This window comes from Lutra lutra, chromosome 7, assembly GCF_902655055.1.
Source record: "Lutra lutra chromosome 7, mLutLut1.2, whole genome shotgun sequence".
NCBI classification, from domain to species: Eukaryota; Metazoa; Chordata; class Mammalia; order Carnivora; family Mustelidae; genus Lutra; species Lutra lutra.
The window spans coordinates 45,577,646-45,602,083 of NC_062284.1; the positions used below are offsets into that span (position 1 = coordinate 45,577,646).

Genomic DNA, 24,438 nt, shown 5'->3' on the forward strand with positions numbered 1-24,438 from the left:
GCGTTCCGGCTTCTCCGTCCAGTCCCCAAACCTACGCCCGGCCCCGCCCAGGCTCCGCCCCCAGCACCGGCCCCGCCCCCCCGTTTCCCGCCCCGGCCCCGGGCCTCCCAGCCCCGCAATTCCCTTCCCCGGGCCCCGCCCCTTGGCCCCCGGAAGCCTCTCCCCGCCCCCAACCCCGCCCCCCCGAAGTTTCTTGGGCCCCCGGCGGCCCGCGGGACAGAACGCAGAGAGCCGCCGCCCGGCCGGGTGTGGATGGAGGTGGCGAATCCCGTGCGGCGCGGGGAGTGAGCAGCGGAGCTGCGGGACTTCAGCGGACTCGCGATGGAGGAGGAGGTGAGGGCCGGGCCGGGAAGGAGGCCGGGGCTGGGGTCTTCGAGACTCTCACTTTTGTTGGGGTCGCAGGCTCAGGCCCTTGTTCCAACCTGCCCCTCTCCCGCGGTACTCCCGATACCTAACCCCTACCCCACCCCCATCTCCCCAGGCAGCTGGAGCAGGGGCTAGGGTTCTGCGTCCCGCACTTCGCGGACCCAGCCTCCTTGGATATCTCGTCTTCTCTCACCAACTGTGGGCATCGCGGTGGTTATTGTTCCCATTGGATTGACGGAGAGACTGAGGCTCTGGTCAGTTAACGACTCGCTGAAAGTGGCTTGGGTTACTGGGCTCGAATGGGGTTACGGTTGACACCCCGTGCCGGCCAGGTCTGATCCGGAGGAGGTAGACCGAGTGTGTATGGTGGAGTCTGCGGGTTTCACAGTCCCTGTCTCAAGGAATCTTGAGGCTGTGACCGTGTCTGTTGGTCCCTTTATAAGTCTCTTTATAAGTCCTCTTTCCCATACCCTCTCCCTTGCTCTGGAGTCAGGTCTGCAGAGGGACTGATCCTGGCCACTGCCTTCCCCACCTCCTTGGGAGAGCCAACTCTCTGGCCAGCTGGGAGACTGGACCAGCAATGCTCCTTGAGCTTTCTTCTTCCACCTCAGGACCCTCTTGGTCTGGAGTAAGCCAGGCACTCAGTGACCCCTACCCTTGACTTACAAACACACCTCTCCCAGCAGCGCCATCATGGAAGCACACAGTGAGCACCTAATGTGTATCTGTGGAATGAATACTTTAGAGCCGGGATCTGCTGAGTCTCAAGGACTTTGCTTCTTGTCCCCTGAGGGGGTCTCAGCTCTCTTGCCCTTCCCAGCCCAAGGAAAGGGTAGGTGTCTGCCAGCATGGGTGGAGAGGAAAGATGAAACCTTCATTCTTGGGGCAACCCTGGTCAGCTGGGGAGCCCTTGGTGGACCAGGCTGTCTGTGTCCGCATCAGTGTCCAGCTCCCTACTTCCTGGGGCCACAGTCTGTTGGGGTTTCCTCCAGGCCAGGCCCTGCATTTCTGTGGGATGGTAGATAAGTCACTTCCCCTCTCAGCCTGCATTTCCTCTTCTATAAAATATAGGGTTTGGCCTCCTCCCCCTGTGTTGTGTGATTGTGTCCCCTTCTCTCAGAGTGGGTGGAAGTAGGGGGCAAAGTCAGGCCACTATGATTTGCTGTGGTTTCTTGCTGACAGGGGTGGGGCTGCTCCTCCCCCACTCCAGGCCCCTGGTGTGAGGGTTGGACTGTCTGGTTGTGGCCCCTCCCCTTCTCCCAGAGGATGTGGGACAGGATTACTCCATCTCCTGATCTGCTCTGGCCCCCAATTAAGGGAAGTTCTCCTGGGGCCTCCTGGGCCGATGGTTTGTCTCGTGGCCAGCCCAGCCCTGCACTCCCTCTGGTTCTGAGTTTCTAGCATTGCTACTTACTGACTCCCAAATGCCAGGAGTCCCCCACATACCTGAGCCATCTAAGGTCTTGCCTACCTCCTCCCCACGCAGCCAGGGGCTCCCTATCTCCTACCTCCTCTTAGGCATCCCTAATTCTTATCCTCTCATTTCTTCTAATCATTTCTTTTTTCTGTAGGTCTCAGTGCCCATCGTTGTTTCTCTAAAACCTCTTAGATCATAGTCACCTGCTCTTCCCCATAACCTCAGGCAGGCCTCATCACCCCACATGTCTGTTTTTAGCCCTCTGCCTAGCTCAGAGCTTTCTCCCTGTGTCCCAGCTGCCCTGGTGCCAAGACCCCTCGGCTTCAGTGGCCTCCTCTGTGCAATAGCTCGGTAGTCCTCATCAGTCTGAGGCTTAGTGAAGAAGTGCAGGTCTGGGCACTGGGCATTTGTCCACTTGAGTTCTCAGGGCCTCAGTTTCCCCATCCATAAAATGAAGGAGGTGGGCCATCCACAGATGTGATTGATATACATGCAAAAGCTTTGAAAACCGCAGATATCATGGATATTGTTGCTGCCACTGGAATAAGGTTAAAACCCCCAAACTGAGGCTTTCTTTCCTATCTCTGCCCTGGGGTCCTGCCACTCCCTGCTTCCCTCTCATAGTCATGCCTTTCCCTGGCTCAGCCTCTAGTGGCTCCAGGCTGCCTATTTGCCCATATCCATCTAGACAGGCAGGGCAGTGTCCTGTCCCAGTCCTGGTTTTGTGACCTTGAGCTAATCTCTTGCCCTTTCTGGGCTATACTTTCTCATTCAATAGTGAAGGGGTTGAGTATAGGGTCTTTGATATCCTTTGTGTCCTTCCTTCTCCTCTGGGTCAAGGTGTATGCCTCTTTCTTTTCTCACTCCTACTAAAACCTTAGCTTCTCCAAGGGCTTCCCACACTCACCCCAAGCCCTTACCCCACCAGAGAGCTAGGGCTGAGGTTTCCCTCGGGGTAGGTCCTGTGTTCTCCCAAAAGCGGGGAATGCCCTCCCCATCCCCAGACTGAGGACTTTCCCTGCACAGGGTCTATGTTGACCTCATCAGACTGGAAGCTTCCTCCAGGCAGAGCCTGTGCTTCCTCTCTGGTTACCCCATCCCATCTTCTGACACAGTGGGTTCTTAGCAGGTCTGGTCAGCACATCACTGGGTTTAGGCAAAGGGCAAGGGCAAAGGTCATAAGCTCCCTGTGATGTGAGGTGCCAACAAGGTTCAGGTTCCTTCTACTCGTCTCTACCATGGCCTGGGTTGTGGTTTTCCACCTGTTTCCTTCTGTGTACAGGGTTAGGGTGCCCTGGCATCCTTTTCTTTTCTTAAAGGAATGACCCAGAGTGCCTCGCATCTCAGGCAAAAGGGAGCCAGGCTGGTGCTTAGGGGTGCCTCAGGAGCTGCTCACAGTGGGTAGGGGAGGGTCTGAGTGAGAATGGGTGGGAAGAGAGGGCGAAACAGGAAGAACAGTGGTCAGCTGATCAATAAGAGGAGAGGAGGCCGAGAAACTGGGCTGAGCAAGACAAAACCTCCCCTGTGAGCCCTGCCAAGGGGAGGGGCCATTTATTAAAACTTACTGGGGCATAGCCAGGCCCCCCAGTGGGAGTGTCCGAGGGGCAGGGTGGAGGGTGGCAGGCAAGCACGACTCTGGCCTCCAGCCAGGCCTCGCTTTTGGGAGGCTCTTGCTGAGGCTGATTCTAGACAAGAAGACCCTTCCCTGGGCTTTGGTTTGTGCCACCTCCAGCCCCTCAGTTGTCACTCCCCCTATCCCCAAAGTGACTTCTCGCCTCAATCCCATCCTGTTCCCACCCATTCCTGAAGGCCCTGGACTTGCTTCTTTAGCTGACTCAGTCATGGTGTTCACTGGGCACTGCTCTATCTACTACACCCTGAGAGGACAGCAGTTAAGGCACAAGTGTCTAGTTTCGCCCCTTGGGAGCTTCCAGCTGACAGGAAGTTTTCACATGTCAGATAGCGGGTGAGGCAGGCAGTGGAGGTCACAGAGGGAGAGAACTTAGAAAGGGGTGTGCAATCCCATGGGGTGGTGGATGGGCCCCTGAAAAGCAGGAGGCAAGCTTGGAACTCAGCAATTGGAGACCAGGCAGAAGCTTCGTGTTCTGCAGTCCCTACTGCTTCATTTGAGAGAGACTGAGAGTCTGCAGTCCTAGGAAGTGGCCAACAGTGCTGTAGTTGCTGATGGAGGGGTGTGAAAGATGGGGTGGGGTTTCCCATCTCCTATTTCTTCCCTTCTAGCCCTGGGCCTGCGCCAGCCTGCAGGGGTCACTGAGGGAGATGAGGCTCCTGCTGGTCATATAGCTAGTGGGGGCTGAACACAGGGTCTCTGGCGTTGGGGTTGGTGCATGATTGGATGTGAAAGGATCAAAGGGTGCTGAAGTCCCCCCTTTCCTTGGTCAGGGTGGGTGGCTCTTAACTGGCCTGTAAGCAAGTCTCCCACTTCCACATTCCTCCATCCAGAAAGACCATTTGGGACCATCTGACTTCCCCATTCTTCCTGCCTTCTACAAGTTAGGGAGAGATGATGAGGGGCACCCCACATTCCTGGAGATCCTGGGGTACTGAAGCCCAGCAGCTAAGCCCAGAAGGGCCTTCTCCTAAATTCTGAACCAGGCCCAGGGAAAGTGTCCCTGAGAGCCAGAGGGGATGCCATTGACAACAATGACAATGACAGCTACCATTTCCTAAGTTTAGGGTGTTCTAGGCACTACTTTATATGCCATATCTTTATTCAACAAACATTTATTGAGCATCTACTGAATGCCAGATGCTGTCTAGGCACTGGGGATATTGCAGTAAACAAAGCAAAAATCCTTGCCCTCGTGGAGTTAAAATCCTAGCAACTTCTGGTGTATCTCCATTTCACAGATGAAGAACTAAGGCTTGGAGAGGTTAAGTGGCTTGCCTTGGGTTTGTGTGACTTGGGCTTCAAAGCTGACTCTCAGCCACCAGAGTGTGCAGTTCACAGGGGTGGGGCCACAGTGAGAACCAGGCTGGGGCTCCCCTGGCATGATAGAGAGCAAGGAGGCAGTGCCCTGCCCAGCCCCTGACAGCTCAGCACACTTCTGCCCAGGCTTGTCCTTCCAAAAGCAGCTGTGGCCACAGGGTATCCCTGGGGAGAGTTATGCTCCTTTTAACTGGGGCCCCTTTTTTGAACTTTATGTAAATTATAAAGTAGTCAAAATTAGTCAGTGCTAATTTCCTTCTAGCATCCTCTAGATTCGACACCTCTTGACCTTCCCTCTTTTACCCTCCCCTTCACACTCACTGCTGTGGGCACCAGTCACCGAAGCAAAGTGGTTAGCAAATTTTGGTGTATTTTTATTTTTCTTTCACAGATATTTCTTGAGCACCCATTATGTGTAAAGGAACAGTGCTAGGTGCTGGGGACCAGAGGTAAATATGACCCCATCTGATAGGCATGCACCTGACGGCCGGCCACCTAAGCAGATAATCAAGGGCCATGAGATGTCAGCAGTTGGCCTAGAAGCCCCAGGGTGGCTGCCCATGTCCGAGAAGAAGACTCAGGTTTACCTCCTGTACCAGCCTGTGGTTGAAGGCAGAGTCCTTGGAGCCCTTACCAGATGGATGGCCACCCTCAAGTCCCGGCCTATGCTGGTGCTAAGAGCAGAGGACCTCCTGCTTTGGGGCATGAGGTGGGGCCCGCAGAATGGGTTCTCTTGAAGGGCAGGAGGTGGGGCCTGCAGAATGGATACTCTTGAAGGGCAGGGTTGGAGAGGCAGATGACCACCACCTGACTGCTTCCTCCCATCCTTCCACTCCTGCCTGAATGTCCTCTCCCCTGGAACGCCTTCCTGGGCCACCCAGACCTCAGCGAGCTCCCCCACCGTCCTCTCTTACTCCCCTCTTCTGGATGCTGCCTTCACTGTAGCCTTCATAGTGTTTCATGCTTGTTAATGTATTTGTGTCTCATGTTTGTTCGACTCCTCCTTCCCTGCATTGCCAGCTCTGTGAGGACAGAGATGCATTATTTCTTACTCTTACTTACTTACACTTACGGGTGCTTACGTCAGCACCCGTGACGTCGTAGGTGCTCAGTGTAGTGTTTGTTGACTGGTTGAATGAATCCATGAGAGGCAGAGTGGTGGAGCTGGAAGAACATGGGGTCAGAGACCTGGTTTGAATTCTGGATTTGTCCCTCCCACTGAGTGACTCTGGAAAGTCATCTCCTCTCTGAGCTTCAGTTTGCCTGTGCCCTGTGGATAACGATGCTACCACCCCAGAGAGTAGTTAATATAGGTTAAGTGGGATGATGTGTATAAAACATAATCTGGTGCCTCAGTACTGAGGTGCCTGTTGCAATTATTGTTGTCGCTACTGTTCTTTTTAAGATTTTATTTATTTGAGAGAGAGAGAGAACACGGACAAGCAGAGGGAGGGGCAGAGGGAGAGGGAGAAACAGGCTCTCCACTGAGCAGGGAGCCCCACGCGGGGCTCGATCCCAGGACCCTGAGATCATGACCTGAGCTGAAGGCAGATGTTTAACCGACTGAACCGCCCAGGTGCCCCTATTCCTGTTTCTCCTGACATTGGACTAAGGGTATCTGCCTTGGGGTTTGTGGGGAAACTCATGTGGGATGGTATGAGGAGGTACCCAACAGAGGGACACATCCCTCTTGAGGCCATTGGACAGTGTGGCCCCATGGCAGCAGCCCTCATGGCATGTCTTGGTGCTATCTTACAGGGTGTGAAGGAAGGGGGCGAGAAGCCTCAGGGAGCGCGGAGGGCAGACAAGGCTGGCTGGATCAAGAAGAGCAGTGGTGGCCTCCTGGGGCTTTGGAAAGACCGGTACCTGCTCCTCTGCCAGGCCCAGCTGCTGGTCTACGAGAACGAGGTAAAGACCCCCCTGGCCCTGTGGTTGGGGGTGCCGGGAGAGGGGGCAAAGGGATGGCAGCCCAGGCCAGCTGGAGGATCCCAGAACTGGCACTGGAACACCTGCTCCACTCTTGACATGCTGTGTAACTGGATTTGGTTTGAGACCTGACTCCTTGGAGTGCCTGATCTTCTCTGGGTCACTGTGGTGTGGGGACAGTACCTCTAGGTACAAGTCTAGGGCTCCTGGATGAGGGGCTTGTTGAAGTCTAAGTGCACAGGGACCTGTGTGTCTCCTCACTGTGCATCTATACTGTAACTCCTTGTCATTGAGCTAGATGCCACATAAGTGAATGTTCCAGAAAGCTAAAGCTTGTTCCATTCAGCAGTGAGAATAGAAATAAAATTTTGCGCTCATGCTTATTGTGGGACTCTTCCGTATCTCCCATATGAGGCTCGTAGTAGTCCTGTGAGAGTGTCATCATGTCCCAGAGGAAGACACTGAAGCCCTAGGGGGCCAGTGACGTCAGAATCTCAGTGAATGAAGGAGTTGGGACCCAGACCAAATCCAGTGCTCCTTCCACCCATAGATTCTGGCAAGCAAACTCTAAAGCTTATTTTTGGTGGAAATCGGCTAAAATATGTTGAGTATTCTCTACCTTCTTCAACAGAAGGTGTTGGACTAAAAGTGAGTCTTTCCATGGTAGCTCCAAGTCACTTAATTATTAGACTAGTCCATCCTGCCAGACCGTACTTTTCAGCTTTTCTTTTTGCTTTAACGTCAAGCCCCAGTTGCCACCTCTGCCGTCCGTGTGCCTCTCATAGTCCTCACAGCTGCCCACGTCAGGCTTGTGCCCCTTCCCATCTCAGCAGGCTCGGAACTTGAACAACCAAGGATGTTAAAATTGTGTGTTAAGTAAGAGTCAATAAAGCTGTGGGTGAAGATCTGAGGAGGAAAGGTGGCTTTTACTTGTAGATGTCGTTTGTGCCCTGGTTTTGATGCCATGGGAAGGCCCATCCACGGAAGATGGACTATCCCTGCGTGCCTTTGACAGATGGAATACATGGGGCAGGACTGGCTTGGAGGCAGAGGAAGAGGGATCCTGCCTGTTTCCCACCATCTTTTCTCAGCATCCCTCCGGTTATCTTGGCAAATTCATAACTGTCCCAGGCCAAGAAAGGTTGGGCAACCAGATCTAACAGTTTAGAGAACTGCCTTTGTGAAGCACCTTGCCTTTCCTGCCTGAGTCCCCGGGCTCATGGAGTTGCGGTGTCAGAAGCAGCCGGAGGAGGGCAAGGGAAAGAAATGTGCAGACAGTCCCCCAGATGTTCTATACTGCTGCTGTTACCAAATTAGGATGTGCTGTAGCTGCAGCAGGGGGATATTTTTATAAATAAAGGCAGTTGTCACAGCTTCCTTCGGTCCCAGCTGCCATAGGAGTTGAATGACAAGCCCCCAAGCTGTCAGCCTGTCAGGCAGTGCCAGACTTGTCCTGGGCACCCTCTCCACATCTGGCCACAACTGGGAAGTGGGAAGGATTTCACATCCCATAAACATGAAACCTCTAAATCAGGCTTAAAAGTCACTATTAAAAACCTCCGTGCAATTTCAAGAACTTCGCACTTGGGGGGTAGGGAAGGTTGGCCCAGGAGCAGGAATTGAGAAATGCTTATGAGTTCAATTCCTCTTTCTGATGTCAGGAACTAGGCGAGTGCAAATGGCTCTTGGCTGTTTCTTTACTGTCAGTGAGGCTGACATTCCAAAAATGCTGCCCCCACCCAGTGCCTGCTGGTTTATCCGTTTTTCTGAGCTGCAGAAGGGCCAGATGATTCAGCGTTTTGGGTGGAGAGGAGACCCAGGTCAGGAAACCCTGGCGAGAGCCGGGTGGTGGGGATGGACTGACTTTTTGTTCCCAGACAGAGGAGGGTGTGTTTGGGCCTGTAGTTGTCCAGTTGAGGGAGGCCTGTGCACATGGGGCAGGTGATCTGCTTTCTCTGGGACCAGGCATCCTTCCCCAGGCAGCTTCTTTCTCTGGATGCAGGTAGGAGGGGACCTGCTAGACCAGAGTCTCACCCTGTGTCAGGCATTCAGTCCAGCAAACTAATCCGATATGTGTCCCTCTTGTGGGCGGCCTTTCATAGGTTACCTCTGGTTACCTGCTGTAGAGGTAACCAGACACATATGCACCCCAGGGTAGACAGAGATGCCCAGCAGGGAGTTAGGACTGCTCTTCCCCATGGCAGGGTGGCCCTAGTGCCTCATATAGTGCCTGTGCCTGGCAGGTGCTCTGTGGATGGGAGACCTCAGAAGAGGGAGAGCACCAGGGCTCAGATGTGGGGGTGTGGCAGGAGGCTTCCTGGAGCAGGTGGATATTACTAGCCCTGTGTGGAGTAGAGGAACTTGGAAAGGCTTGGAAACTAGGGGTTGGAAAGAGATGCTTGGAAGCAAAAATGAAAAAAGACACTTCACTGAACCTGGATGGGAAAGATCTGGTCACCCTGGCCATCTATCTGTTCCCCTTCCCCAGACAGCCCAAACAGAGAGCAGGTCAATGGTTATCGCCCTTGGCTATACAGTCATCTCTTGAAAAGTACAGATGCCTGGGCTCCAACCCCCAGAGGTCCTGATGAAATTGGTCGGAGATGTTGCCTGGGCATTGGGGGTTTTAAAGCTCCCAGGTGCTATTGTGGTTGAGAAGCTCTGGAGTAGAGCAGAGGTTCTCAAACTTCTACATACAGCAGAATCACCTGAAGTGCTTGTTAGTCATCAGACTGTTAGGCCCATTCTCCTGTGGTTATGATTCAGTGGGAATGAGGCCTGAGAATTTGCATTTCTAACTAGTTCTCATGTGATGCCGCTGCTGGGCCACGTGCCTCACTTGGAGGACCACTGAGACACAGTGACCTGTTGCTAAGGTATTGATCACCAAGCCTCTGACTGTGGCTGGAAGGAGTGGTGTGCTAGAAACAGCTCTGACTGGGAGGCAGGAGGTAGCTTTGCGTTTGGCCCTGCCCCTTACATTTGGCTGTTCCCATTGGGCAAATCAGTTGCCTCCAGTTCTCATTCTCTTCCTGTATATAGTGAGGCAAATACTGGGCTTCTAGGCTTTCATGAAGATTGGGAGACTCAGGAGAATCAAAGAAGCAAAAGTGCCTGCTAAGTGTCAGGGCTTCTTAACATATGCAGATTATCATGAAGGGAAATCAGGGCATTTCCTCTGCAGACAGTTGAGCCACTGCCTCTCAGATATTCCACCAAAAACTGCAGAGCACCAAGGCGGTCCCTGGTGGGTGCTCTTGCTGGCTCTCTGAGTGATGTCCAAGCACAAGCATGTCCTAAACTTGTTGGCCAGCCTCTTGGGCAGCTCTCCCCTTCAGCCCCCACCTCCAGGGTTTGCTTCTTCTTCCCCGGATGCTCAAGGGTGAGAATGCAGCACACTGAGAAGCTGTCCCAGCTGGGTCTCCCCTGGAAGAGGAAGGAACTGATTACCCCTGGGTGGGGAGCTGGTCCCAGGCAGCTTGCATCAAAGGCACCTGGTAGGTGGAGCCCCCATGGAGAAAAATACACCAGTGCCAGGGCTGGTGGGCAGGAGTGCAGCCCAGCCACTGTCTAGGGGTGGCCTAGAAGAGGCTGCCCACTGTCTTTTTAGTGATGAGGCTTCAGGATGGCAGGTTCGTGGAGGGGATTGCTTTTGAAGGAACTCTTGCCCTCTCCATTTTGCAGGCCATGGAAAGTGGCCTCCCCACCTAGCCACAGGTCATCGGAGGAAGATGCCAAGTGGGGAAGTCAGTTCAGGATCATTGTGGTAAAGGCAGGGTGTGCAGCTCAAATGTGCCTAGTTCACATTTCCCTCTGTGGCTCTGCCTGGAAGGCTTTTTCTTTTTTTCTTTTTTTTCCTTTTTTCTCATTTTGTGACATCCTGTTCCCTCTTCTAGGCTATCTCTTCCACAGTTCTCTGTGTGACCTCTGGGCCTGCATGGATCCCCAGGTGTCCTTTCCAAAGTCTCTCCAGCTTCTGCTGTCTCTTCCTTTGGCCTTAGGCATTTGAGTCAGCCTTGCTGCCCACCTCCAGCCTGGGTGCCCTGTATCTCATGTGGATGCTGAGCCTTGAGGGCACCCTTCCAGTCAGCACAGGCTGAACACTACCTACTTGCTGGGGTCCAAATACCACATCTTGGTGATTGACTGGCAGCCCAAGGTTGCCTTTTGACCGCGTGATGCCCTCACTGACTGGGATCAGGGTCTGAGGTGGAGCCTGGGTGTTTGAGGGTCTGGATGTGTCTGGCTCTCATTGATTCATGTCTTCTCTACCTCCCTCCCTAGGATGAGCAGAAGTGTGTGGAGACAGTGGAGCTGGGCAGCTACGAGAAGTGCCAGGACCTTCGTGCCCTCCTCAAGCGGAAACACCGCTTTATCCTGCAGCGATCCCCGGGGAACAAGGTAGGGCTATGCCCACTGCTGCCTGACCTCTGTTCAGGCCAGGGTAGGTTTGGGAAGATCACCCCCGGAAGGCTCTCTAAGGCAGGCCAGGCCCCTGGATATAGCCTCTGGAGGGTCTCTGGAGTGTGGCTGAGGCTCAAACCCAGGGTCTGCCACAGGTTGGACCTTTTACTCATTTTGGCCCAGAGTCTCCCCAGCCCCTGGTTGATGCATTTAGGGCACTTCTGAGATATCTGATCCCCTCTCCCCTTCCAGGCTCTGGGGCCTCCTTCCCAGGCTGTAGTTGGAGGTGGGGCCCTTGGCCTGCTCCCACACCCTGGACACATGAGGCTCAGAGCTGAGACAGGAAAACTGGGGAATGAGGCCTTCAGCTCGCCAGGCCTGCAGTACCCTGATGCTGTCTGGGGCAGAGGGCAGGCTGTGACCTCCACTTCATCTCAGGCCTTCGTGGGTGGGCCACCCCTCCTGCTCCATCTTGGACTCAGTGCTCAGAGACCTGCAGCCCCCCACCTTGCCTCCCTTTGCACTTTCCATTTCTTGGCTAAAGCTGGAGAAGGTCTCTTGCCTGGGCAGTTCTTCCCCTGGGACGCGCTGTGTGTGCAGATGAGGTTTTCTGTTTGCACCACATTTCTCTGGCAGGGAGTCTGGGTGGGTGTTGATGCATGGTATAGTTTCACAGATGTCAGGAGGGAGTTCACATTTGAGGCTGGCGTGTACAGCACCTCTCCAGCTCGCGCCCATCTGCAGCTGGGCCACGCCTCACCCCAACCCCTGCACGTCATACGGAGCCTCACAGAGTGAGGCTGAGTCACAGAGGCTGGGGGTTGGGAGCATCTGGTCTGGGTCTGCTGGAGGCCATTCTGTTCTCCCCCAGCTTTAAGGGCTAGGAGCCTAAGTCCTCAGATCCCCAGGGCTCTGGGCCCTGGAGGAGGCTGTGATGTGTTACTCACTAACCCTTTGTCTAGCTCCGAGGGGGGTGGGACACAGAGGCATCTGTGGAGCTCTGGGAATTGGGGTATGAGTCCAGGTTTATGGTGCTGTGACAGTTCATGGGGCTGGACCCTGGTTTCACTTGACATCTGCTGCTTAGGGCCCTTAGGAAAAGGAGAACCATATTTTGGTCTCTCAGTCCTGTTAGCCCTCTCCCTGTTCTGGAGACCTACTTTCCTCTCTGAGCAGGCATTGTTGTGTGTGAGTGGCATGCAGAGCACGTTATGTGTGGAGGGTTGTGTGTGTGTGTGTGTGTGTGTGTATCTTTATATGCAGGTGAGTGTTCACCTGACCATGGGTCTGTCTGGGTCTTTGTATGTCTCTGAATGAGCTTCTGTGGATGTGGGGGGCTAGGGCTGTGCTTGTCTGTCCTCTGTCAGTGCTGTTGTGTGGGCCGCCTCCTTTACCCAGCTTTAACAATCAGCTGATGGTGGGCTTAGGTGGGTTGGGCCCAGCTCAGGGTGGCCCATCACCCTCAGAGGGGCCTGTTTGTGCAGCTGCATTCTTAGCTCTTTGGCCAACACCCTGCTTTCCACCCCCCAATCCTGTTAAGAGTTCAGGTTGGCTCTAGGTGACTCTGGGAACAGGATGATAAGTCGGGGAGATGGGGCTATGGAGCAAGTAGTGGGGGCTGCAGGATCGTGGGAGGACAGTACATCTGGTTCCACTCCCCTGGTTCTCACCACCTGAGAAACTACAGAGAGGAGGGCTCTCCAGAAATCAGATAGTGCACTGCCCAGAGCACCATGTTCTCCGTGTCCTCTCACGCTCCTTTTCCTATCACCCTGGGTGTTCCCCATCCTCAGTGAGGCAGCCGGCTGGCCGGGAGGTCACATGACCCTGGCAGTCTGGTCCTGAGGCTGCCTTTTTTTCCCCCTCTAATCAAATAAACAAAGACTCCAGTGTCTTGCATGTCCCTCTCCCCCTGCCTCCCATCCCCTCCCCACGCCCTTGCCATGAGGTCACAGGCAGATGCTGCCAGGAAGCAGGGTGGCCTAGCTGGGCCTTGCTGCCCTGCTGGTCTCGGCCAGCTTGGCCCGTTCCTCTTTCCTGCTGCCTATCTCCCCCTCCCACTTTTTTCCTGTCATTTTATCCTCCCCTCTTTCCCAGGTCATGTAGGCCTATTCTGTGGCTGGTCCTGTTAGCTGTGCAACTCCTAGCAGCTCCTGTGGCCCTGGGGCTTCTTGGAAGCACTTGAGAAGGACCTGTGCAGCCTGTGGCTCTTTGGGACACAGGGCCAGGGGTGGGGCAGGAGGAATAACTTCTTGGTATTCAAGTTGTGCCCATTCTGGTCCCCCTTGTGGGATGCCTGACTCATAGAGCCAGGATAACAAGGTTCTTCAGAGTGGGACTGGGTCCGATTTAACCACATATTCTGTCTCCCAGGGGATCCCTTTGGCTAGTGTGTAGGTCTTCCTAAGGCCTTCTCCCTCACAGAGGAGAAGAGAACAGAGGCTGACCCCCTGCCAATCCCCGAGCCTTTTTCACGTGGGCTGGCCGGTAGGGAAGGACTGCAGCTTGGGTTGGGCACAGTGGTTCTGATCTTGTCCCACTGAGGCCTTGAGTAGTGCACAGGCCTGTGCATTGTGGGTTGGTGGGACTAGAACACTTTTAGCTTGACTCCCAGGCCAGTGCTCTTTCTCTGCCCTGCTCTTGCTCCATCTGTGGCTGAGTTCAAGTATATGCCTCTGCAGCTTTCTGGAATGCTAAATCCTGCACTATGCAGGCGCCCCACCATCTCTGGGCCTGCGAGGAGGAGGAGCAGTTGGGCTCCAAGGGGCTGGCCCTGGACCGCCTTTCTGACAGCCCCTGTCGCAGGGTTGGGTGGGCCTTTGCAGAGCCTGGATGTAGCCACTGTCCCTCCCTGAGCCCCCTGTAGCCCTGATGGCTGGGCTAAGAGGCAGTTGCCAAGGTGCCCTGGGGTTTCTGACTTAACTGCAGATCTGCTGCCAGGATCGAATTTACCCTGGTCATGCAAATGAGCATTTGGCTGTGCCTGGCATGGGAAGGTGGGTGGGACCCAGGGCCCTGCATGAGAAGGAGGTGGCAGCCAGGAGGAAGTTATATAACGAGGATGCTGCGGGGGCCAGGCGAACTGTGGTGTTACATAACTTAGAGGGTGGCGGGAGGGAAGGCGCTATCTAACACCAGGGTGGGGGATGGGTAGGCTGGCAGCCTTCCCGACCAAGAACTAGGGCATCTTGAGGTCAGAGTGGGCAGTGGCCCAAAAACGGGGCAAGGGAAGGAACTGTGGGTCAGTTCATTCATTTATTGGCTCATTCATTCAGTAACTGTTTACTGAATACCTACTGTGTGCAGGGCCCTGGCTTTAGTTATGTTTAATCCCCTCAGCATTGCTTTGGGGCAGGCATGACCCCTTTGTCCAGATTAGGAAACTGGGACTGTTTTGTCAGAAGGCAGGCAGTGGTGATAACTCCTGTTACTGAGCACTCACTCTGGCCGAGCTCCAGATTCAACACCTGAGATACACAGTTGATCTTTACAGCTCCATGAGGCAGGTTGTGGCGGTCTTGACCTTTTATAGATGAGGGAACTGAGGCTTAAGGTCAGCCAGCTGTAGGTGGTGTTCTGTCCAATTCAGAGGCCCTAGTGTGCAAAGTGGCCCCTTAGTGTGTGTGGCTTTGCTACTTTTATATTTCCTGTCTGACCTTGGAGCCAGACAGGGAGGGGGCTCTCTGAGCTGCCTTCTGATGCTTCTTTTTTCCCAAGATTTAAATTTCTTTTTTTAAGTAATCTCTACACCAATGTGGGGCTCAAACTCACAACCCTGAGGGACGCCTGGTGGCTCAGGCAGTTAGGCGTTTGCCTTTGGCTCAGGTCATAATCCCAGGGTCCTGGGATTGAGTTCTATATCCGGCTCCTTGCTTAGCGGGGAGCCTGCTTCTCTCTCTGCCTGCCCCTCCCTCTGCTTGTGCACACACACACTCTCTCTCAAATAAATAAAATCCTAAAAAAAAAAATAAATAAAATCCTAAAAAAAAAACAACCACCACCACCAACACCTCACAACCCTGAGATCAAGAGCCTCATGCTCCACTAACTGAGCCAGCCAGGTGTCTCTCTGATTCTAATGTATGAGCTCGGAGCTCCTGCCTGAGATGAAAAGGGACCCCTGGGGTGGGGTGGGGTGGACTCAGGAGACATGGGATTACTTTAGGTCACCTTGGCCAAGTCCCATCCCATCTGTAAGCCTCTGTTTCCTTATCTGTACAATGACAGGGTTGGAATTGAACCCCGGTGCCCTTTCTCTTGTATAATCTATGATTTAAGGGCAGAAAGGAGACCCTGGGATTTTTTTCACTTGGCCAGGGCTGAATTGGGGGGCCCCTGGGGAGCTGCATGTGGCCCTGGTTCTAGGGGGTCTTCACTGATGGACACCCTTCATACCTGTCACCTCTGTCACTATACTCAACCTGGTGTGGAGGAACATCAGGACAATTCCTACTTTATGGAAAAAACAGACAGCTGGTCTGGGGAACTTAAATGGAGTAAGACCTGATGTTGGCTCTTTCCACAGGGCAAGGTGGATTCCAATCTAGATCTCTGACAGCATCATGCTGAGAACAAGCCCCTTCTCTGCTGGATCTGTGCCCCACCCCCAAAGCCCCATGTCAGACCTGTTATGGGGGTCATTTCAGTTTGCTCCTGGCCAGCTGTGCCAGGGCAGACTTTGGGATCTGGGATGGGAGGCTTCCTTAAGACCCCAAATATAAATTCTGTTAAACGTCTGCCATCCACTCCATCCATGCTCCCTGCAGGTCAGCGACATCAAATTTCAAGCAACCAGTGGGGAGGAGAAGGAATCCTGGATCAAAGCCCTCAATGAAGGGATCAACCGAGGCAAGAACAAGGCTTTTGATGAGGTGCGATACAGTCCTGTGGATGACTCTATGTCCACTTTCCCACCATGTGTGATCTCAGAGAGGATTCTGCCTGCCCCACCTCAGACAACCTCTTGATTATGTCATTGCTGCAAACACTGGACATCTGCTATTGTTACCTCACTTAATATTCACAACACCTCTCAGAGTAGTGTACCCATTTTAAGGATGAAGAAACTGAGGTGTCAATAAATTAAGTAATTTGTTTTAAATTAAAAAGTGAGTAACTGATAGAGTAGAATTTAACTAGTGGCAGCCCTTCAGCCTTTCCAACCCAGCCTTAGCTGAAAACAGCTGGTGGGCCCAGCCCGGAGAGGTCTTGGGGATGCTGAGCTGAGAGCTTTCAGTCAAGTCTAGGCCAGGCTGGCTCTGGCCTTGGGCTTCCCCATCTGTCGGCAATGACCAGCCAGCCCCCCGTACTGTAGTGTGATCTGTGGCAACAGTGGCTATGATCAGGCTTTCAGTAGGCAGGGTATCCCATGGGCCCAGATCTCCTAGGGAGGATTTGTCTTTGACATCATGGATTCACAGCTATTTGGGTTAAAATGGACCTGGGGGCCACCTAATCTGAGCCCTTGGATTGCAGAAGACTAAGACCTGAGGGAAGGAATCTTCCCAGGCAAGTCCCTCTTAACACCTAGGTCTCCTGATTCACAGCCATGACTCCTATGTCATGTTTTATGAGACTCCCTTATGCTCAGCTCTTTACTAGCTGGAGAAAATATTCCCTTTCCGTGGGTGAGGGGTGATGGGACATATAGATGTTGGGGGCCACTGAAACAGCTGTCTGTCAGCCCACAGACTTGGAGCAGTCAGGAACAGACTGTTGAACTTTGCCCCCGCCCCCCACCCAGGGTGGGTCTGACTTTGAGCCTGACTTAAGGGTTAAAGAATCTTAGCCACATTCCCCATCAAGGACAAGCTGCACCGGGGTTTAGCTTCTGGATTTCCCATGCAAATCTTACTTACTCTGGGTTCCCAGCTATTCCTGACTGTCTTTCCTTACCATCAGAGAGTATATGCTATCCTCTCGACACCCTGGCCCAAAGGGGCAGAGGCCCTGCTCTTTCCTGGGCTTTTTGCTTTTCCAAGGACCTGGGAGAGTGACAGGGACCATTTTCTGGAAGCCAGGCACCAGGGATCATGGGCCTTCTCCCCGCTCCCCCAGCTGAGCACAACAGCAGCCTCAGGGCTGCTTGTATGTATTTGCAGTAAACTGAAGGGCAAGGGCTGGTAGCCCAGATCCAGGCAGGAAGACTGAGGCAGAGAGGAAGAGCCTCCAACTGCTGAGAGATGACAAAGGCAGTGTAGCAACAGGAAGAAAAGCAAAGTCCAGACACAGGGAAATGCCTCAAAGAGAGGGCCAGTGGTGGGGCTGTGCCCTCTAAAAGGAAGATGATGGTGTAGACCCTGCCTCTGAGATGGGCCTGGGCATTTCTTCCTCTCCCTGCCGGGCACTGACCTTATTCCTTCTTCTCAGGTGAAAGTGGACAAGAGCTGTGCCCTGGAGCACGTGACACGGGACCGGGTGCGTGGGGGCCAGCGGCGCCGGCCACCTACAAGAGTCCACCTAAAGGAGGTAAGACTTTGCCCCCAGCTTAGGTCGGAGATCAGTTGAGCCGGGGATCCCAGCTCCTTAAGGTGGCAGCCAAGCTCGGGCCACCTTTTTACCTGAGGACTCTTGGAGTTGGGGCTTCCTGAGTGGTATGCAGGGTGTCTGTGTGTGGAAGCTCGTGTGTTATATGTGCTTGAGGAGGAGAGATGCCTGCTATGCTTGTTGAGTCTACACACTGGCCTTATCCAGAGTCAGTACCTGAGGGAAACTGAGATCCTGAGGCTAGGCCCTGCCTCTCAGAGTTCAGCTTCCACCTAGAGAAAAGACCTGCCTGCAGACTGCTCCAAGCAGAGTTGTGTCTGACTTCTGTACAGAGGAGGGCTCTGAGAGACGGGAGGGCTCTCCAAGCAGAAGAGACCATGGAGGGCCCACTGGCACTTGAGCCAACCCTTGGAGGATAGGAAGGGTTTCAGTTGGCACACTTGATGTGAGGGAGCCCCCTGGCCAAGGGAATGACCTGAGATGAGGTAGGAGAGTTTGGGGTATACTGAGTTCTTCTGATGGGTTGATGAGTCTGGGAAGGTGGGTTGAGGGTAGGAAATTGTAGAGGCCTTGAATGCTGGAACTGGGAATAGAATGCACAGGAGAATACATTCTAGAGATCAGTTGAGGCCCAGGGTGCAGTTGGGTTGGGTTGAGGGAGGGAAAGGCAAGGAGCCAAGAAAAGGGAGGAGGTGGGCCCTCCGGACCCCAGGAGGGGATGAAAAGAGAGGCCATAATGGGAGAGACACTGGGAAGCAGGAGCCATCTGGGCTTGCCACTGAATACAGGGTTAGGGGAGGCAGACCAGACAGAGGGGAGGGTGGTCCAGAGGTGGACCCAAGCCTGCCAACTGGGTGAATGGAGGCCCTGGGAATAGAGAATCTGGGAGAAGTTATAGGCAGGGTGAGGGTTGTGTTGCTGATGGGGGTGGATGTTGCGGGGAAAGATTTTGGAGGCCAGGAAAAAACCTCAGCAAATGCTACATTTGGGGAGTGGGACCAGGCAGTAGATAGCCAAGGAAGAGGAAGCCAAAGAGGCAAATGGCAGTCCATAGAGAAAGAAGGACACAGGACATGGGGGTTATCAGCCAGGTTGGCAGCCACAAATCACAAAAGCAGGACTGGGGAAAGGGGCAGGTGGTGACATTTACTGCATAAATTTTCTCAGAAGAGGAGTTGGCTTAGGTTTGTCAAGGGGAACAGGGCTGGGGGTGCCAGAGGGAAGGGGACCATGGTAGGGAGGAGAGAGAAGGGAAGGGGCCAAGGTCATTGGAGAGTTTGTTTCTGAAATGAGACAGCCTGTTCATGCCTGTCAGCGGAGGGAATAAAGCCTGCAGAAGGAAAGACTGACATAGCCAGAGAGAAAGGAAATGCCTGAGGGGGTGGGCTAGGTGTTAGGGGAGGGCTGGCCTTGGAGGGAGAGACCCTCTGAGAAGAATTCAGGGAGGGACTCATGTCCCAGTGACTGAGCGAGCATATGTGTTGGCCAGATCACCTGTGTGCATGGTAGAAGAGAGTGGGGGTCCCAGCCAAGACCCCCACCACGAGGGACCCTGGGAGAGGCCTCTTGCCCAGCCCTGCTCCAGGGCCTCTGAGGCTCCCTGGGAGGGTCTCCATCACCGGGGGGCTGCTGGGTGTCCCTGTGGGTCCCTGGGGTAAGGTGAGGGGGCAGCTGCTTCTTGGTGCAGCTGTCCTCCTGTGGCGGTCAACTGTGGTTTGGGACCACATCTGACAGCATGAGGAGAGTAGGCACTGGCTGCAGAAATCTGGGCTGGAGGGCTGGCTGTGAGGCTGGCAGATCAGAGAGCAGTCTCCAGGGAGGGGAGGCAGAAATGAGTGGGCTCGAGACAACTCAGAAGACCATGTTTGAGTCCTGGTCCCATCGCCCCGCTGAGTGAATGGTTGCACAGACGGGATCCTCCCAAGGCCAGATAGCCAGAAAGAGATCAGAAACAGAGCTGGAACCATGTCCCCTGCTGCCCAGGCCAATGCAGTTGTCACTGTAAAGCAGTCTCTTTCACAGGCTGGGGCACCAAGAGGACTAGGCTCTGACTTCCTGGCTTGTGATTCCAAAACAGGGAGTTCTGTGCAAGTGAGGGAGAGGAGAGGATTCATCAAGACTCAATTTAGCTTCTAATCATGTGGCCTTGGAAGCAGAGAGTGGGGGCTGGGGACCTGGGCAGCCTGGATGGGAGGGCTTGAGTACCCTTATGGGTGGACACATCTGACCCAAATGCCAGTTACCCAAGATGACACCCATATACTGTCCCCTACCAGGTAGCCAACGCAGCTTCTGATGGGCTTTTGCGCCTGGACCTCGAAGTTCCAGATAGTGGGCCACCGGTGTTTGCCCCCAGCAATGATGTCAGTGCAGCCCAGCCCCGGGAGATACTCAAGCCCCCTATGCCTCCTACCAAGCCTTCCCCAGCACCTGAAACGACCAGCCTTGGTGACAGCATGGAGACCCCTGCTGGGGAGGGAGCCCCTTCCCCTGTCTCAGAAAGCTGTGAGTCCCACCCTGGGAGCCAAGAGGACTCAGAGACTCCAGAGCAGGACAGTGGCTCTGAGCAGCCCCCCAACAGGGTTCTGCCTGACAAACTGAAAGTGAGCTGGGAGAACGCCAACCCCAAAGATCCCCCTGACTTTGAGAGTACAGAAATCCAGGTTCCCTGCTCTGAGACTCCTGAAGTTGTGCCCAAGGAGGGTGGGAAGCCCCCTACACCCCCACCCAAGATCTTATCAGAGAAACTGAGAGCCTCCATGAGTAGGATGGAGGCTTCTGGGCCAGCCCAGAGTCCTGAGGCCTCTGAGACCTCTGCCCCAGACCCAGTAGAGATTTCAGTGAATGGCATGGATGACAGTCCCAAGCCCATCATGCCACCCCCGGCCTCAGGCATCTCAGAAACGACACCAGAGGATGCAACAACACCCACAGCACTGCCCCGCTGGGACATGCCACCTCATTTCCATACCCGCTGTTCTTCCTTGGGGGACCTTCTTGGGGAAGGCCGGCGGCGCCCACGGCAACCTGGAGAACGGCTGTATCGGGCCCAGCTGGAGGTGAAGGTGGCCTCAGAACAGACAGAGAAGCTGCTGAACAAGGTGCTGGACAGTGAGCCGACCCCCGTAAGTGCTGAGACATTGCTCAGTCAGGCTGTGGAGCAGCTGAGGCAGGCCACCCAAGTCCTGCAGGAAATCAGAGATCTGGAAGAGCTGAGCCAGGAAGCACCTGGGCTACAGGAGAAGCGGAAGGAGCTGGTGACCATCTACAGGAGAAGTGCACCCTAGGGCCTGCTGGGCCAGGGCACGGTCCCTCCTAGTCTGCACAGTCCATCACTGCCCAACCCTGCCAAAAAACATGCTTCTGCTCAGGCTGCAGAAGGGCCATTAGGCATGTTGGGGGCATGGCCAGGACCTGCAGATTCCTGGCATCCTTCCCACCCTGCTCTGGCCAGTGGAGCCAGGTGCCACCCAGGGCCACTATCTGGCCCAGCCTCTAGGCTCTGGGCTTGGGCCGGGAGCACACACTTGGTTGCTTGCATGGTTGTTCTGAACTGCCCCAGGGGTTTAGCATGGCACTTGGGGTTTCTGGGGGTGACATCATCTCTGCTTCCCACCCCCAGTAGTTTACATTCCTGACTTCTGAATAGAGCACAGCTGAGCCCCCCTGCAGCTCCCATGTGCACATGTTCCCGGTCAGAGAGCCTTCTAGCCAGAGAGCCTTCTAGCCGAGGCAGCTCCGAGCTGTAAGCAGCCCTCCCCACACACCTACTAGAAGTAGCTGCCAAGGCCTTGCATCCAGGCTCGAGGTTCTTCCCGCAGCTGAGTGAGACCTGGAATCCAGCTAGGGCCTGTGCCAGCAGGTGGGAGGCAGCTGTGTGAGAATGCCGGTGGATGTGTGGCTCCTTTCTGGGCTTGTTTCCCATTCTGCAGGCCTTCCCCTCTGGTGAGCTATGATTGGAGGATTCCAGGGTAGAGGACGAACTCAAGGGTCTCCTAGTCTAGTCTCTACCCCCGAACCAGCCTGTGTCCAGCCTTGCACATTCCTGTAGAGGTGAGCCCGAGAATGGCTCTAATGTCAACATCAGAAAATCCTGTATATACTTCATTATAAATCAACCTTCAGAAGAGAAGCCACCTCAACTTCCGTGCCTCCCCAGATGGGATTTATATCTGGGTCTCTGGTTCCACCTCAACCGAAACAGGCCCAATATCCCAATCATTTGTTTGAATGCTGATGGGGGTATGTTGGGGCCTGAAATAATTTCCCTTTTCCCTGTTCCCCCTACCCCTCTGGCTCAGGCCCCAGATGGACTGCTCCTCCTGAACTTCCTTGTTTTACGGGCATTTTCTTCTGTCCCTTTCCTGGTCCATGCTTGCCTGGGCCTCTCTCTCTCTGTCCCACCTCCTTCCCCCAACCCCCCCCCCCCAGTTGTCCCTGGCTCTGGGGATCCATCCAGTCTCTGTGTAGGTGCAGAGCCCCCCGAGGGCCACAGCCGCTCTCCCTGGGGCCTGTGGGAGTGGGAGCAGCTTCTGACAGGTCTGTTCAGGGGGTTTCTGCATGTGCACTTTTATTTACTGAAAAAGGAGAAGGGAGGGTCATAGCTGCATGCCCCGGCCTTTCTGTCCACTGCCCCATCACCAGTCGTGCCCACTGAGACCTGCCAGTGCAGGTCAATGCCTTCTTTACTGTACTTCTACTTTGTTCTTGAGGATAATGGCCAGGGATCAAGAGGGGCAGATGTCTACTCTGCAGCCTGCGCTAGGCAGGGTGGAGGTGAACAGCAATGTCCTGACTCACGAGGCCCCACTGGTCTCCTCAAACTACACTCCATGGACAAAACTAGGTTCCCATGCCACATTCTGCCTATCCGTCTGCCTTCAGTAGGAGAGCAAGGATGTCATCATGTGCCCATGTCACATGGCCCCCTGCAGTCTTCTCTTGGGCAACAACTTTCCCCCCACCAGCAGCCTGGGCTGGGGCTTTAGCCAAGTCACCTGTTTCCAGGGACTAGAGCCTCAGTTTCCTCCTCTGATAAGTGACCAGATTAAGCAAGTAGCTCTGGAGCCATCTCAGTGACCTAAGGCCATTGGTTCCTATGGAGTCCCCAGGCCATGGTGGCCTGGGCCCCAAGGGGAAAGCTAGCTTCAATGGGAGGGGTAGAAGGATGGGGAATATACAGGGGCTGCCTTGCCTGCCTCCTTGAGGAGGATGGCATTCCATGTCTTCTGTCATGAAGCGCCTTTCTTGAAGTTTGGCAATAAATCCCTTTTTATGGAACTTCTCTGCTGCAAGCCTGTTTGTTAGTGTGGGGATGAGCTCTAGAGCTGGCCTCAAGGAAGCAGAGGGCAGGCGGGGGCTGGTCAGTGGCATCACCAGTCTTTTAAGTTTCATTCTAGGGCTCCCTTCCCATAGGCTGGGCCCCATCTTTGCTAAACTCAGCCAGGCCCTCCAATTTACCCCCTCCCCACCCCCACCTACACTGTTTCTATAGCTGGGAGCTAAGTGTCATAAAGAACACTTTTAAATTTTTAGAGACTATTTGGAAATTATTTCAAACAAAATTTGCAAAAATAAGAATAGTACAAAGAAAACCCATGTGTTATCAGACCCATTGGCTTATCTTTTGAGTGCTTTCTGTCATTAACATATATATTTTTTCTGAATCACTGAGGAATTCATTTTCATGGTCCCTTATCCCTAAATACTTCAGTGAGCATTTCCTAAGTATATTTTTTCATGTAACCATAATACAGTTATCAACTTGAGAAAATTTAACATTGGTGTACTTATTATTGATCTTATTCCAGTTTTGTCATTTGACCCAATAATCTCATTTATATTTTTCCCTCAGTGTAGGCTTAAGTATTACATACATGTCTCTCTAGTCTCCTTTAATCTGAAATGTTTCCACAGCCTTTGTGGCTGTGATGTGGATACATTTGAAGAATACAGCCCTTCCTCCCCCTCCCCTTCTTTTAAAAAACGATTTATTTATTTATTTTAGAGAAAGAAGGAGAGAGAGACTCTCAGGCAGACTCCCCACTGAGCACAGAGCCCAATGGAGGGCTTGATCCCACTACCCCGACATCATGACCGGAGCCAAAAATCAAGAGTTGGGTACCCAACTGACTTACCACCCAGGCGCCTGCCCCCAGCTTTTTATTAGAACATCCCTCACTTGGGGTTTGTCACTGTGAGGTTTCCTCATAATTAGACTGAGGTTATGGATTCTCAGCAAGAAAACTGCATAGGTGACAGTAGGTCCTTCTCAGGGCATCACATCTAGAGACATATGACCTTCATTCATCCCTCATTGGTGATGTCAATTTTGATCTCCTGGTCAAGGTGTCTGATTTTTCTATTGTATAGTTATTTTTTTCTCTTGCAGCTAATAAACAATCTGGGAGGTATTTTAAGACCTCATGAATATGTTGCACTTCATCAAAATTTCCCTGTAGATTTAGTATTCATCGATGATTCTTGCCTGACAGGTGTTTCCTATGATGGTTCAAAATTATTCCAGCTGTTACTTGACCCTCAGAGCCTGTCCTGGTTAGGGGTGAGCCTGGGCCCTGCCCACTGCATCCCTAATAGACCCCTAATACAGCAGGATCTCAGGGCTTCACTGAGTGTTCTTTGGAAGCCCCTGAGCCAATGTACAGAGATCCAGTTCAAACTGCCAAGGTCCAAGTCCCACTTAGCCTCGAAGACCTCAATTTACTCACTTACGAAAAGGAGATGTACGATGGCCCTAGTCCTGATGTGAAAAGGCACTGCTGTGCTCCCCAACGGCTGGCTCCCTTCCTCCTATGAAGGCTGCTGGACAGGGCCGGTGGCCAACATAACAGGAAGCACCTGATTCAGGGCCTACTGATTGGCAATGATC

At 53.7% G+C, this 24,438-nt stretch overlaps 1 protein-coding gene across 2 annotated transcripts; it reads left to right on the top strand.

Moving 5' to 3' along the window:
* The first annotated feature begins 165 nt into the window (after positions 1-165).
* On the top strand, positions 166-22,829 carry PLEKHO2 (pleckstrin homology domain containing O2). Of its 2 annotated transcripts, XM_047736421.1 has the most exons (6): positions 166-333; positions 6,492-6,641; positions 10,944-11,060; positions 15,830-15,934; positions 17,433-17,531; positions 19,826-22,829. In XM_047736421.1, exons 1-6 carry the CDS (start codon positions 322-324, stop codon positions 20,834-20,836), a joined length of 1,494 nt encoding a protein of 497 aa, XP_047592377.1. In that variant the 5' UTR covers positions 166-321; the 3' UTR covers positions 20,837-22,829. The 2 variants fall into 2 exon arrangements, with proteins under 2 accessions (XP_047592377.1, XP_047592379.1); XM_047736423.1 differs by lacking the exon at positions 15,830-15,934.
* The last annotated feature ends 1,609 nt before the right edge of the window (positions 22,830-24,438 follow it).